At 48.3% G+C, this 15,736-nt stretch overlaps 1 protein-coding gene across 4 annotated transcripts in view; it reads right to left on the bottom strand.

Annotated features, from left to right (window-relative positions):
• EPHA8 (EPH receptor A8) overlaps positions 1-15,736 on the bottom strand; it is a 131,719-nt gene that overhangs the window by 36,364 nt on the left and 79,619 nt on the right. For all 4 annotated transcript variants that reach the window (XM_039509366.1, XM_039509367.1, XM_039509369.1 and 1 more), the window contains one exon: positions 5,104-5,259. In XM_039509366.1, the coding sequence (XP_039365300.1) occupies positions 5,104-5,259 (156 nt within the window). The remainder of the gene's footprint in view (positions 1-5,103; positions 5,260-15,736) is intronic.

The raw sequence follows: 15,736 nt of genomic DNA, 5'->3' as shown, positions 1-15,736 counted from the left end.
CCCCATCGTGAATAAGGTTATTCAAGGCTTGTTCTGCCTTGTGCATGTCCCTGCTAATCTGAATGTGTGTGGTTTTGTCTAGTAATGTTTTTAAATTTAAAGTGATTAATATGCACATTAAAACTGGTAAGTAAGTTTTAACTTCATTGGTGCTCACTTTGGATAATAGATTCATTTTGAAAACTGGGATAGACATTATTATCGTGTGTCCCACAGTGCTAGGTACATGAGGGATAAAACAGAAATGTGGAGTAGTGACTTTACAAGTGAGGCCTCTATATATAAACTTCTTGTAATTAGTTACTACACGGTACTGTCCATCCATGTTATAGGTTACCCTTCCTGCTGATTAGCACCTGCTGGGAAGTTTTCCTGAGCAGGAGACAGAAGTGGCCAGCTTCTCTGTCTCATACTGGGCAGAACCATTGTGACCACACACATGAGTTGAAACGCCAAAAGCATCCTTGGCATAACAAGCTGTGTGAGCAAAAAAAAAAATGAGGCGTCCTTTTGGCATCAGATTAGGCCTGAATAAAGACTGGGAGTGGTTGGGTCATTACAAAACCTAAACTTAATTTCTCCCTACTGTTACTCGCACCTTCTTGTCAGCTGTCTGTAATGGGCCACTCTCTTACCACTTCAAAAATTATTTTTCCTCCCTTGGTATTCTGCTGTTAATTGATTTATCTCGTTAGACTGACCTAACACTTGGTAAAGCAACCCTCATCCTTTCATGTATTTATACCCGCTCCTGCATTTTTTACTTCATACATCTGATGAAGTGGGTTTTAGCCCACAAAAGCTTATGCCCAAATAAATTTGTTAGTCTCTAAGGTGCCACAAGGACTCATTTTTTTTGCTGATACAGACTAACACAGCTACCACTGAAAGCTGTGTGAGGCGCTTTTCAGGTTTGTATTGCTGTGTGATACACTGCTAGTTGACAGAGCCGATTGTTTCTTGTAGATGCTTGTCTTCCAGATAACCTACTGAATGATCAGAACCAATTTATTAAATATTCCTGTGTCAGGCTCCAATATTGGCAGTGAAACTATAAAAGAAATGTACATGGAACCAGGCACTGAGCAAGATTATTTTAACAACACATTATCTCCATTAAGATACCGTGTCACTCAACCCGAATTATGACTGGTACTTAAAGGGAATTTGTCTCCATAACTCAACGTACTGCTGGTTAGCCACAGTTTTTGTTATACACTGAGGGCAATACCTGTTAGCTGTTCATCACTAATGGAGGTCACGCAATTTTCCTTCTTCAATGTTTCCTAATGAGTTGGTTGTAGTAGTTACCATGTAACTCCCATAAGCAGTAAAAATAATGTCTTTACCACTCTAGTTTTTCCTTGCCTTTATATCAATTGCTGCAATTAGTTTGTTAACTTTCTTTGTGTCTGATTAAACAGTTTAGCAATGTGTGCACATTGCAAATCAAACAGATAGCCAGATTCAGAGAATCTTGAAATTTAACCAATCATTCCATCTAGATTTTGTAACCTACTGTTTTGAAAGATACCAGACTATGGAATAGTCTTTTGCCCAGCCCTCGAGTTTTGTGCATTCCTGATAAGGTACTATTATATTAATTAACAAAGTAGTATACAGAAGTGATATATTTGCTTTTACACAATAACCAAATTTAACCATATTTCACTGAGAAATAATTAAAACTATAGGTATATGCATGAACTCACTTTGCTTAATAATATACAATTTAAACAACAGTTAGACCTGACCCGACGTGTGATCTGTCTTTACAATGTGCCTCCAGTCGATTTCATACTCAACTGTCCAGGGGCGGCTCTAGACATTTTGCTGCCCCAAGCACAGCGGCATGCCGCGGGGGGCGCTCTGCCAGTCGCCCGTCCCTCGGTTCCAGTGGACCTCCCGCAGGCGTGCCTGAGGAGGGTCTGCTGGTCCCGCGGCTTCACTGCCTGCGGGAGGTCCACCGGAGCAGCGGGACCAGCGGACCCTCCACAGACATGCCGCCGAGGGCAGCCTGCCTGCCGCCCCAAGCACGCGCTTGGCGTGCTGTCCATGTACAGTAGGTTGAGGTGTAGTTGACCAATCTGTTATTTATACCACACTTTATCTTCTTCTCCTGATGCCCAGGGGTTTCTTCACTGTGCACTGATCTTTCCTGGTGTCTCTGGTCTATGGGATGCACCCTTAAATAGCTTCATTTGGTTTGTTACAGGGAAGGCGCTCACGGACCCTTCACTGGTTTAGGGGGATGCCAAGACGTCTCTGGCAGAACCTCTGTTTTCCCTCCCATCCAGGAGCCCCTGGCAGCACATTGGAACACCAGGGTCAGCACTGACACAGAGGAGAGAGTCCGTCACCCACCCGCCACCACAGCACCCACCTGCCAGGCCCTAGTTGAGGGGAGAGCACAACCCCTACTCAGTAACTCACACCATTCTCTGCTGCCACTAGCGTGGCTTCCCAGCCACGGGTTGGACAAGCCTCGGGTTGCTTAGCTTGGGAGAGCCCAAGGGATCACTTCATCCCATGGCACAGGCTGCAGATGAAGCAGTGTGGGGTGTTTGCCCATCATCAGCCAGCCCCATGCCTGGCTTGCACCCATCTGAGCACTAACATGTCACAGACTGTCCAAGACCACTCAGCAATCCGGCTGCCTCTCTGGGGGAGCCTGTCCTGCCATGCCGTGGGTTTGATGTGACCGCTGCTTCAGCGGCTGCTGTTCGCTGATATGTCACATGCAGAATCTGAATGAAAACCGCCTGCATTCCACAGCGACATTTCAGCGACTCCTCATCACATCCAAACGTTCCCTGGACAGCACCGGAATTGCAAAGGGGACAGGATGAGCTGAGTGGGAAAGTACTTCTTATCCTGACATGAATGGAGACAAAAGCAAAGACTTTAGGGTATGAGTCAGGGAAAATGAAACAGGAAAGAGTTTTTAAGTATATTAGGAACAAAAAGAATCCTAACAAAGGTATTGGTCCGTTACTAGATGGAAATGGTAGAATTATCAATAATAATGGAGAAAAGACAGAAACATTCAATAAATATTTCTTTTCTGTATCTGGAATGCTGTAGTCATATCATATGATAACATTCTTTCCATTCCACTAGTGTTTCAGAAGGATGTTGAACAGCAGCTACTAAACATTAGACATTTTTACAGCAGCAGGTCTGGAAAACTTGTAACCAAGAGTTTTAAAAGAGCTGGCTGATGAGCTGGGTGGACCAATCATGTTGACTTTCTGTAAGTCTTCAAACACCAGGGAAGTTACACAAGACTGGCAGAAAGCTAATGTTGTACCAATATTTAAAAAGGGTGAAAATGGGATGACCTAGGTAATTATAGGCCTGTCAGCCTGACATCAACCCCAGGTAAGATAATGGAGCAGCTGAAACAAGACTCAATTAATAAAGAACTAAAGAAGGGTAATATGATTAATGCTGATCAACATAGGTTTGTGGAAATCGATCCTGTCAAATTAACTTGATCTCTTTTTAAAAAAAAGATTACAAATTTGGTTTATAAAGGTAATAGTGTTGATGTAATATATTTAGACTTCTATAAGATGTTTGACTTGGTATTGCATAATACTTTGATTAAAAAACTAACATGGCCCACATTAAATGAATTAAAAGCTGGCTAACTGATAGTTCTCCAAATGTAATTGTAAATGGGGAATCGTCACTGAGTGGGTGTTTTTCTAGTGGAATCCCGCAAGGATCTGGTTTTGGCCCTATGCTATTTAAACATTTTTATCAGTGACCTGAAACAAAACAGAATCATCACTGATAAAGTTTGCAGATGACACAAAAAATGGGAGAGTGGGAAATAATTATGAAGACAGGTCATCAATATGGAGCAATCTGGATCCCAGGCAAACAACGTGCATTTTAACATGATTAGATGTGAATGTATAGCTCTATGAACACAGAATACAGGCCAGGGTGGGGGACTCTGAAAAATATTTGAGGGTCATGATGGATAATCAGCTGAACACAAGCTTCCAGTGTCGCTCTGTGGCCAAAAAGGCTAATGCTATTCTGGGATGCATAAACGAGAATCTCGAGTAGGAGCAGAGAGGTTATTTTGCCCTTTATTTGGCATTGGCATAACCCCTGCAGGAATCCTGTGTCCAGTTCTGATGCCCACAATTCAAGGAGGATGTTGACAGATTCAAAGAGCCACGAGAATGATTGGAGGATTAGAAAACCTGCCTTACAGTGATAGACTCAAAGCGCTCAGGCTATTTAGCTTAACAAAGAGAATGTTAAGGGGTGACTTGATAACAGTCTATAAGTAATTACACGGGAATAAATATTTAATAATGGGCTCTTCAGTCTAGCTGAGAAAGGTCTAACATGATCCAATGGCTGGAAGTTAACTCCAGACAAAATCAGAATGGAAAAAAGGTGTACATTTTTAATAGTGAGAGTAATTAAGCATTGGAACAGCTTACCAAAGGTCACAGTGTATTCTCCATCCCTGATCACTTTTAAACCAAGATTGGGGTTTTTTCCCTAAAAGATCTGCTCTAGGAATTACCTTGGGGAAATTCTCTGGTTTGTGTTACACAAGAGATCAGACTAGATAATCACAATGGTCCTTTCTTGCCTGGGAATCTGTGTATCTGAATCCATGGCATTCACATGCAGAGAGACAGGCCCCATCTACACTAAGAAAAAGAAGGGTTTAAAACACTAACGCTTACATGCTTTAAAATCCTTGTGAAGTCAAGGCACATTGTAGCTTTGACATGTGAGCTATCCTGACTGAAACACACACCGTTATCCTATTGCAGACATGCCTCCGGGACAACACAAACACCCCTGGGTACACTCACAGCGCTCGCCCCAGACACGCACAGAGCATGACAACTCTCCCATTGACTCCAGTGGGGCCAGGACTCCAGCCCGACGTTTCTAACACATTCACCCCTTTAGTGTTGAGGTCCCTCTTGTCCCACAGAAACATACTCCCCTTCCCACTTGCATGGGAATCTCCCTCTCCCGCTGTAGCCAGGCTGATTCGGGTTCTGTTCCCTGCGTGCTGTGGAAAGTGGGCGGGCAGTCCGAGGCAGATGGGCAGGTACTTACGTGTGCAGGCTGCAGACGGAGGATCTTGTGCTGCCCGGTAGTAGCTGCTGTCACAGCGGCACACCTGTGCAGCCCGGCTCTCTGAGTAGCTGTGCAGGGGGCACTTGGCACACAGCTGGTCACCAGGGGCTGACTTGTAAAATCCCAGCTCGCAGGCTAGAGGAGAGGGGGAAAGGAAGCAGTCAGAAGGCAGCACCCAGCGCAGACTCATCCACTGGCTTGGTAAACCCCATATCTAGACACTGAGCTCAATGTCCCTACGGGAAAGATACTTGCTCTGTGAGAAAGTTCCACTCCTGCCCCTCCAAAGGGACCTCCCAGCTCGCTAGCTCTTCCCTGTCCCTTCTAGAAGCCCTGGAGAGCCCAGTGGCAGGGGCTTCTGAGTCCCCACGTGCCTCTGCATGAAACTGACCCAGGCTCCTGACTGGCTCTGCCCTGCCGCTGGCTACAGTGGCCTCCTAGCGCTGTCCACCAGCTGCTGCTTCCCAGCACGAGGCAGGGGAGCAGCAGCACAAAGTAGGCAAGACACCCAGGCAAGTTGAGGGCAGGGAATTAATTCCCTGCTAGAGGAGGAGGAATGGCCTGTCCAGGACTCCGCTACTCCTCACCATAGCACCCCCTACAGGCCTCCTCATATGGTTCATGTACCACATGCTGGGTAATAATATGAGAGGCCTTCATGCTCGTAAAACAAAATTAAACTATTAAGAGAACTATTTCCAGCAGTGCAACCAGTGCAGCTGACATTCCAGCCATGTGCACACAGACTGACTTCCTGGGGCCTCCTCCAAACTCTGCCCTCCTGCTGCAACCTGGGCTCCTCCCTCCAAGTTGCAGGCAAATTGCTACACCTGGCGCATGGAGATTGGCTAATCCTTGTTGATTAAACGCAGAACAATATTTTCAGTGGGATGCAGCTGAGTTGTATACCCTGGGCTGTGCTGGCACTGCAAGGCAAGGCGGAGGGACAGCTGGGAGCTTTGGCTTCTCTTTCTCACCAAGGGCAGACAAGCCTGTGTGGGAAGGAGCAGAATTGCCCAGGAGAAGCTGACAGTAGTTTTGGGGTAACAGGTGACGGGAGGAGAGGGAAGGAGGGAGCAGAGGAGCACAGTAGCTCAGGGCCAGTTCTAATCCCTTCCCTCCTTCTGCAAAGCGTGTCCCTCCAGCAGCTCTCCCTCTTCCCAAAGCTACGGTCAGCTTCTCCTGAGCAACTCCTCAGAAACATGGAGAGGGCAGCAGGGGCCTGAAGCTGCCAGAGAAGGGTCTTCTCCCTCCCCCTCCACCCCCCGCCCCGCCTCAGCTGCTGCTCCCCACCCTGACGAGTATGGGACAGCGAGCTTGACTGAGCTTCAATGTGCCACGGAGCCTGCCAGGTAGCACAAGGAGAGTCTGGCCGAGAGAATTAGGGTCTTATCCCAGCTCCGTGGGACCCGAAGCAAGTTACTCAGACCCTAATTTGAATACCTTCATTTTTGTGTGCCAGGCTTCATAGAAGATTAGGGTTGGAAGGGACCTCAGGAGGTATCTAGTCCAACCCCCTGCTCAAAGCAGGACCAAACCCAACTAAATCATCCCAGCCAGGGCTTTGTCAAGCCTGACCTTAAAAACCTCTAAGGAAGGAGATTCCACCACCTCCCTAGGTAACCCATTCCAGTTCTTCACCACCCTACTAGTGAAAAAGTTTTTCCTAATGTCCAACCTAAACCTCCCCCTCTGCAACTTGAGACCATTACTCCTTGTTCTGTCATCTTCTATCACTGAGAAAAGTCTAGATCCATCCTCTTTGGAACCCCCTTTCAGGTAGTTGAAAGCAGCTATCAAATCCCCCCTCATTCTTCTCTTCTGCAGACTAAATAACCTAAGCTCCCTCAGCCTCTCCTTGTAAGTCATGTGCTCCAGCCCCTGAATCATTTTCATTGCCCTCCACTGGACTCTCTCCAATTTGTCCACATCCTTTCTGTAGTGTGGGAAACAAAACTGGACACAATACTCCAGGTGTGGCCTCACCAGTGCCAACTAGAGGGGAATAATCACTTCTTTCGATCTGCTGGCAGTGCTTCTACTAATGCAGCCCAATATGTCCCATTAGCCTTATTGGCAACAAGGGCACACTGCTGACGTATATCCAGCTTCTTGTCCATTGTAATCCCCAGGTCCTTTTCTGCAGAACTGCTGCTTAGCCAGTCGATCCCCAGCCTGTAGCGGTACATGGGATTCTTCCATCCTAAGTGCAGGACTCTGTACTTGTCCTTGTTGAACCTCATCAAATTTCTTTTACCCAATCCTCCAATTTGTCTAGGTCACTCTGGACCCTATCTGTACCCTCCAGCGAATCTACCTCTCCCTCCAGTTCAGAGTGAACTTGCTGAGGGTGCAATTAATCCCATCATCCAGATCACTGATAAAGATGTTGAACAAAACCAGTCCCAGGACCGACCCCTGGGACACGCCACTTGATAGCGGCTGCCAACTAGACATCAAGCCATTGAGCACTACCCATTGAGCCCAACAATCTAGCCAGCTTTCTATCCACCGTATAGTCCATTCATCCAGCCCAGACTTTTTTAACTTGCTGGCAAAAATACTGTGGCAGACCGTATCAAAAGCTTTGCTAAAGTCAAGATATATCACATCCATGGCTTTCCCCATATCCACAGAGCCAGGCTTGAGGCACATCAGTTACGTGCCTGAGGGGCTTGGCTTGGGCAACGTTGCAACTCTGGCAATCTCATCATGAGTCTGGTGACGTCTGTTGTTTCCTTAAAACATGGCGGCGCATGGGAAACTGAGCTTTCATTTCACAAAAGAACGTTTCCAGCCCTCCTGGTGGTAGGGAGAAGCCGGAAAGCATGACCTGCGCATGCACACACTGCCCCCCTTCCCCTGGAAGGCAAAGAACCAACAATTCTTCTCTTTGGAAATCTTGTGAGTCTTGAGCCAATCCGGTGGATTTGGGCTCATGATTTCTGATCATCAGGGCCTGGCCATGCTGCTCCAGGCACCTATGTCTGGCCTTTGGCCTTCACCTCTATGGGCCTGTTTGCACAATGCAGAGGCCAGTATGCACCTTCCTCCCAGCTCCACTCCCCAGCTGTGGGAGATGCACTCACTCATGCCCCAAGCTGGCAGGCCTCATGCATGCAGCGTTAATGAGGTTGCTCATCCTCTGGATTTGTGCTTTCTGACCAAGGAGCCGGAGCTGATCCCCCAAATTAGGGGTGGTGAAGTCAGAGCCAATTTGTCACTGCATGCTGCTCCCATTTATCAGCTCTGGAGAGACAGCTGGCCAGGAAAAATGGGAACACAAAGCATGACAAATTTTCATTGAGCAGGAGTTGTAATCATTTAGAATTTAATGTTGTAAAGAAATGTTAATTACCTGTGGCGATGATTCACATTTATTTTAGATGTAGTCAAGGGGAAAATTATGCTAAATTACCACTGTTTATACATGCTCCATACAAAACACTGCACTGGGCCAGAACTGGTGTGAATGTGCGATGGTGTCTTGACTGTGACACAGGTCAGACATTCAGCCAGATCCAGGTGGCTGCTTGTCATCACTAGGATGCACAAAGTCCCCCGAGCAGATGAGGGAATCTTGGTCAATGTCTCTGATGGAGCCAGGACATGTGTAGTGGACAGTTCCTGTTTCAGGGCCATGGGAGGGTGTGTGTGTGTGTCTCTACACGCAAGATGGCTTCTGTGGCAGGCATGTGAGACAGTGTCTGACAGGCTATGCTAGAGCTAGGGTGACCAGACAGCAAATGTGAAAAATCGGGACGGGAGTAGGGGGGTAATAGGAGCCCATATAAGAAGAAGACCCAAAAATCGTGACTGTCTCTATAAAATCGGGACATCTGGTCACCCTAGCTAGAGCAGGAGTCCATGTAGTAGAACATATGGATTGTTCTGTGGGCTACATAGCCCTCCCGTATCTGCATTGTGGGCGACCGTGTAGATAATGACTGTGTCCTTGAGCTGGCACCTATTGGATCAAAAGCATGTTACGATACCTATTGGGATGTCCCACTCCCACAACCTGGTCCTGCTAGGAAACACAGGCCCATAGAGTGTGGGAGAACAGACTCTCACTCAATGATCAGAGGTGAGAAGAACAAACCAGCAGGGAATTGCCATTGGGTAAAAGAATTTAACAGGCCCCACAGACACTGCTCTAACACCTACAGAATGCAATAAAGAACGAGATCTCATCGCTAGGTTATTTAACCCACCCTGTAGCAGGAGAAGAATTCCATAGAATGGTCCAAAACAACCTACAGCAAAGTTCTCCCGCTCTATACAGTGCTCCTGGACATTTCCATCTTGGGAGAGCCCTCTGGGGAGTGGTCCAGGAGACCATGGGGATTTATTTCGATGTATATCAATGCTGCCCAAGGTGTGCTGACAGACAGCTGTAGGCAAAGAACATGCACAGGGCAGCATGGATCAGGAGTCACAAAACACTCTTGTCTGCTCCATCGCCCCGCCCAGGACATCTCCTCCCACATACACTAGGTCAGCTCACCCCTTCCTGGGCTCGCAGGCAGGCCTGGCAGTGTATCCTAGGCTGGAGACCAGTAAGCTTGGCTATAAACTGGGGCCTGGCAGCCTAGCTGCTTCCACTGAGCTGAACTGCCACAGGAGGAGAAAGTGAGTTCCTTAAGTCACTGGGACAGGGACTGGGTTGAATTCCCTGAGTTTCCATATATCCCTAGAGTCTGATGACCTGGGGCTGCCATGACCAGAGCTCGGGGGACGCTGCCAAATATAATCATTAGAATCCTTAAACGATCACATTCTGCTCCCTTCCTAGGGCGGGGAATGGCAGCTCTCCAGTTACGATTACTGAATATTCACGGAAAGCCAATGTCAAGTTCTGCTGGGCACCCTCATGCTGAGAGGGTTGTTCATCGAACGGGGAGTAGGGACATCATGTAACCTAGCTGTCCAGTCTGGTCAAAAGAGCTTGAATTCTATCTTTCTGCCACTCACAGAACAGGATTGTGAAGGATCCCAACGCACCCATCCCTCCCCACGGACGGCCCTCCACCTCTCGGAAAATCACAGTCTGCCAAAGCAGGAAAATTCACCCAATAAGGCGTTGTGAATTACTAGCCCAGCTCTAGCTTAGATGCAGTGCCACAAAGTCAGGGCAGGACCTGGGATGATCACGGAGAGCAGAGTAATTAGAGCAGTGGGGATGAGAGTGAGGAATGTTTACGTGGGTCCCCTTCCTCCTCTACACACACGCATACACATGCATGGAGCACATATGCATGACAACCCTCAGGGTGTGTGTAGGAAATCTCTAACCCAAAGCGCTTCTGCCTCAGGCTCTCAAAGCACATACACGTGCATGAAATATACACTTACTTCCAAAGCCATAACCGGACATTTTAATGCCATCTGTAAAGGGAAATCATGTCTTACTAATCTATTAGAGTTCTTTGAAGGGGTCAACAAACATGTGGACAAGGGGGATCCAGTGGACATAGTGTACTTAGATTTCTAGAAAGCCTTTGACAAGATCCCCCACCAAAGGCTCTTACATAAATTAAGTTGTCATGGGATAAGGGGGAAGATCCTTTTATGGACTGAGAACTGGTTAAAAGACAGGGAACAAAGAGTAGGAATAAATAGTAAATTTTCACAATGGAGAGGGGTAACCAGTGGTGTTCCCCAAGGGTCAGTCCTAGGACCAATCCTATTCAACTTATTCATAAATGATCTGGAGAAAGGGGTAAACAGTGAGGTGGCAAACTTTGCAGATGATACTATCTTGAGCAGTTAGTTAAGACCAAAGCAGACTGTGAAGAACTTCAAAAAGATCTCACAAAACTAAGTGATTGGGCAACAAAATGGCAAATGAAATGTAATGTGGATAAATGTAAAGTAATGCACATTGGAAAAAATAACCCCAACTATACATACAATATGATGGAGGCTAATTTAGCTACAACTAATCAGGAAAGAGCTCTTGGAGTCATCGTGGATAGTTCTCTGAAGACGTCCACGCAGTGTGCAGAGGCAGTCAAAAAAGCAAATAGGATGTTGAGAATCATTAAAAAACGGATAGAGAATAAGATGGAGAATATTTTATTGCCCTTATATAAATCCATGGTACACCCACATCTTGAATACTGTGTACAGATGTGGTCTCCTCATCTCAAAAAAGATATACTGGCATTAGAAAACGTTCAGAGAAGGGCAACTAAAATGATTAGGGGTTTGGAACGGGTCCCATATAAGAAGAGATTAAAGAGGCTAGGACTTTTCAGCTTGGAAAAGAGGAGACTAAGGGGGGACATGATAGCGGTCTATAAAATCATGAGTGATGTTGAGAAAGTGGATAAGGAAAAATTATTTACTTATTCCCATAATACAAGAACTAGGGGCCACCAAATGAAATTAATGGGCAGCAGGTTTAAAACAAATAAAAGGAAGTTCTTCTTCACACAGCGCACAGTCAACCTGTGGAACTCCTTGCCTGAGGAGGCTGTGAAGGCTAGGACTAGAACAGGGTTTAAAAGAGAACTAGATCAATTCATGGAGGTTAAGTCCATTAATGGCTATTAGCCAGGATGGGTAAGGAATGGTGTCCCTAGCCTCTGTTTGTCAGAGGGTGGTGATGGACGGCAGGAGAGAGATCACTTGATCATTACCTGTTAGGTTCACTCCCTCCGGGGCACCTGGCATTGGTTGCTGTCGGCAGACAGGATACTGGGCTAGATGGACCTTTGCTCTGACTCAGTACGGCCGTTCTTATGTTCTTATAATGATACCAACATCACGTGGCTTCTGCTCTGCGCGTCCCACCACAGTGATTGGAATCGGTGGCTTTGCTTCCGGCACAGCCCATCCACACATCCCAGCCTGGTGCTGCAGCTCCCCCTCTCCACATCCCAGCTCCTGACGCCTCCTGGCAGCCGCTGCCTGCACTGGGAGGTCTCTGGAGCTGGCAGTCTTGTATCAATAAGAGAGAGTGTGGGGCAGGCTCTGCCAAGCCATCTGTAGCTTGGGCCATTTGTTTACCTCCCGCTTATCCTCTGGGAACAGAATAACATCTGCTAATAAGCTGGCAGGGTAGCAGAAATGATAGATGAACCTGTCAAGGAAATGATAGCCAAGGATCAGCCATGCTGCGTGTCCAAGTTGGTGTTGATGGGGGCTAGAACTCTGCCTAGGGAAGCGATCTGGAGAAGGAAAGGCAGCTTTGGTAGTGGCGGGAGGCGGAAGTGCAGCCTGCTTGGAGTTCCTGGCTAGGGTCCTTCTCTTTTCTGTTCTCCTCAGGAGCATGAAGGCAGGCTGCAGCCAAGAGATGTGTGTGCGGGAGTGGGGGGGTACGGCCAGGAGTAGCAGCGACTCTGGGTAACCCTCTTGTGCTCAGCACCGGGAGCCAGGCCTCAGGATTGCTCCATTCACTGGTCATGCAAGGAAGCAGCTAATGGTGGAAGTCAGCAATGGGCAGGACGAAAAACACTCCCCATCTCTAGGGACTCAGGGCTACCATGGGCACATGCCAGCTGCCTGCATAGCCCCGGAAGGCAGTTCTCTTCCAGGGATTACAATGGCATCAGAGAACATTTCTAGTGCTGATATCATTCCTGGAACTACTACACTGGGATTGATGGAAAAAAAACAAATGGCACAAAATAGTTTCCTCACCCACTGGGGCAGGAACCCCACAGTCATGAGAACTGCCACTCGGTATGTGTGTACGAGAGACAGACTGGCATGGAAATGAGCCACACAGACAACCGAGCTCAGCTGCCAATCTGCTTTTCTTCTGCATTTCAGAGGCTGCTCGAACATGGTGGCAGGGACATGGCAACGGAACAAGCTCTCACGGGACCCAGAGAGCCCCAACACTGATCAAAGGCAGCAATGAACCCCCTCTCCAAATGCAAACGCTCCATAATTGATCCACGCGAGGTTTCTGGGAAAGGGACATGGAGCACTAGGAAGAAACTTGTGTTAGATGGTGTCCTGCGTGACATGGCTTCGTTGAGTTAGTTGGTGTTGCCTGTGTGCACCTCCAATAATTCAGGTGTTAATTTCTGCCCCATGAAGCTGGCTGCTCCCTCACACCCACAAAGATGGTTCCTCCTGCTCCTTCCAACCCATGAAGTCAACTCTTACTGCTCCCTCAGGTCTAGAGAGCTGGCTGTCACTACATACGCCGACGCACTAGGGTGACCAGACAGCAAGTGTGAAAAATCAGGACAGGGGGTGGAGGGTAATAGGAGCCTATATAAAAAAAAGACCCCAAAATCGGGACTGTCCCTATAAAATCGGGAGATCTGGTCATCCTACGATCCACACAGCTGCCAGTAACTGCTACACTGCAACTTTGCAGCTCCCTGTGAATTCCCCCACAGACAAGCACAGACACCAGTGGCTGCTCCTTGGACCTGCACAGCTGCCGACAGCCCCTCCCACGAGGGCTAGTTCCAGCGTTTTTGCCGCCCCAAGCGTGGGAAAAAAAAAAAGCCGCGATTGTCTCCACCGCCACCGCTTCATTCTTCGGCGGCAATTCAGCAGCAGGTCCTTCCCTCTGAGAGGGACTGAGGGACCCGCTACCAAATTGCCGCCGAAGGTCCACACGTGCCGCCCCTTCCCGTTGGCTGCCCTAGGCCCCTGCTTGCTGCGCTGGTGCCTGGAGCCAGCCCTGCCTCCCAGACTCACACGACTACCTGCCACCTCCAAATTGGGCCCACAAGGGAATGTGCCAGTGCTAAGCAGCCACTTGTCACTGCCCCCTCACACTGACATCACCACCTGTCGCTGCTTCCATAACCCGCACAGCCAGTAATTGCCCCAGGCCTCCCCCCACGGTATCCTCACGGCCACTGCCCTCTAGTCCTCTAACCTGAACACACACTTCCCTCAATACACCTCTGCCAGCCATCGCCACTTCCTTCAACCCAACACCGCTTCCCTCAACCCACCTCTGCCAGTCATCGCCACTTCCCTCAACCTGACACCACCAGCAATCGCCACTTCCCTCAACCCAACTGTCATCACTCCTTCAACCCACCACTGCCAGCCATTGCCAATTCCTTCAACCCACCATGCCAGCCATCGCCACTTCCTTCAACCCAACACCGCCAGCCATCACCACTTCCCTCAACCCAACTGTCATCACTCCTTCAAACCACCACTGCCAGCCATCGCCACTTCCCTCAACCCACCACTGCCAGCCATCGCCACTTCCCTCAACCCGACACCCACGGTATCCTCATGGCCACTGCCCTCTAGTCCTCTAACCTGAACACACACTTCCCTCAACCCGACACCGCCAGCCGTCGCCACTTCCGAAATCCAACTGTCATCACTCCTTCAACCCGCCACTGCCAGCCATTGCCAATTCCTTCAACCCACCACTGCCAGCTGTCGCCACTTCCCTCAATCCAACACCGCCAGCCGTCGCCACTTCCCTCAACCCGACACTGCCAACCATAGACACTTCCTTCAACTCAACACCGCCAGCCATCACCACTTCCCTCAACCCAACTGTCATCACTCCTTCAAACCAGCACTGCCAGCCATCACCACTTCCCTCAACCCACCACTGCCAGCCATCGCCACTTCCCTCAACCTGACACCCACGGTATCCTCATGGCCACTGCCCTCTAGTCCTCTAACCTGAACACACACTTCCCTCAACCCGACACCGCCAGCCGTCTCCACTTCCCTCAACCTGACACTGCCAGCCGTTGCCACTTCCAAAACCCAACTGTCATCACTCCTTCAACCCACCACTGCCAGCCATTGCCAATTCCTTCAACCCATCACTGCCAGCTGTCACCACTTCCCTCAATCCGACACCGCCAGCCGTCGCCACTTCCCTCAACCCGACACTGCCAACCATAGACACTTTCTTCAACCCAACACCACCAGCTGTCACCACTTCCTTCAACCTCTTTATAACAGCCCTTAACATAGCTGAAAACTGTTACTAGGTCCTCCCTCAGTCTTCTTTTCTCAAGACTAAACATGCTCAGTCTTTTAACCTTTCCTCATAGATCAGGTTTTCTAAACCTTTGATCATTCTTGTTGCTCAATACTGGACTCTCTCCAATTTGACCACATCTTTCCTAAAGTGAGGCCCCCAGAAGTGGGCACAATACTTCAGCTGAAGCCTCGCCAGAGTTAAGTAGAGCAGTACAGTGACCTCCTGTGTCTTATGTAGGATACTTGTTAATATACCCCAGCCTGAGCTTTGCCTTTTTCACACCTGCGTCACATTGTTGATTCACATTCAGTTTACGATCCACTATAACCCCTCTGGCCTTTTCCGCAGCAGTCTGCCTTGCCAGTTATTCCCCATTTTTGTAGCTGTGCATTTGATTTTTTCCTTCCTAGGTGAAGTACAGTGCACTTGTCTTTACTGAATTTCATCTTGTTGAAGTCAGACCAATTCTCCAATTTATCAAGGCTGTTTTGAATTCTAATCCTGCCCTCCAGAGTTTCTGTCACCATGCCAAGCTTGGTGTCACTGCAAGTTTTATAAACATACTGTCCTCCCTGTTATCCAAGTCATTAATGAAAATGTCCAATAGATTATCTGGGACCCTTCCCGTTTCTTCTGTCTACCCATCCAGCCTTGCACCAAATCCTGTTGCTTCCC

The sequence above is a fragment of the Mauremys reevesii genome, linkage group 21, assembly GCF_016161935.1.
Source record: "Mauremys reevesii isolate NIE-2019 linkage group 21, ASM1616193v1, whole genome shotgun sequence".
NCBI classification, from domain to species: Eukaryota; Metazoa; Chordata; order Testudines; family Geoemydidae; genus Mauremys; species Mauremys reevesii.
The sequence above is the reverse complement of the archived record's forward strand: the minus strand, read 5'-3'. Positions and strand labels throughout refer to the sequence as shown.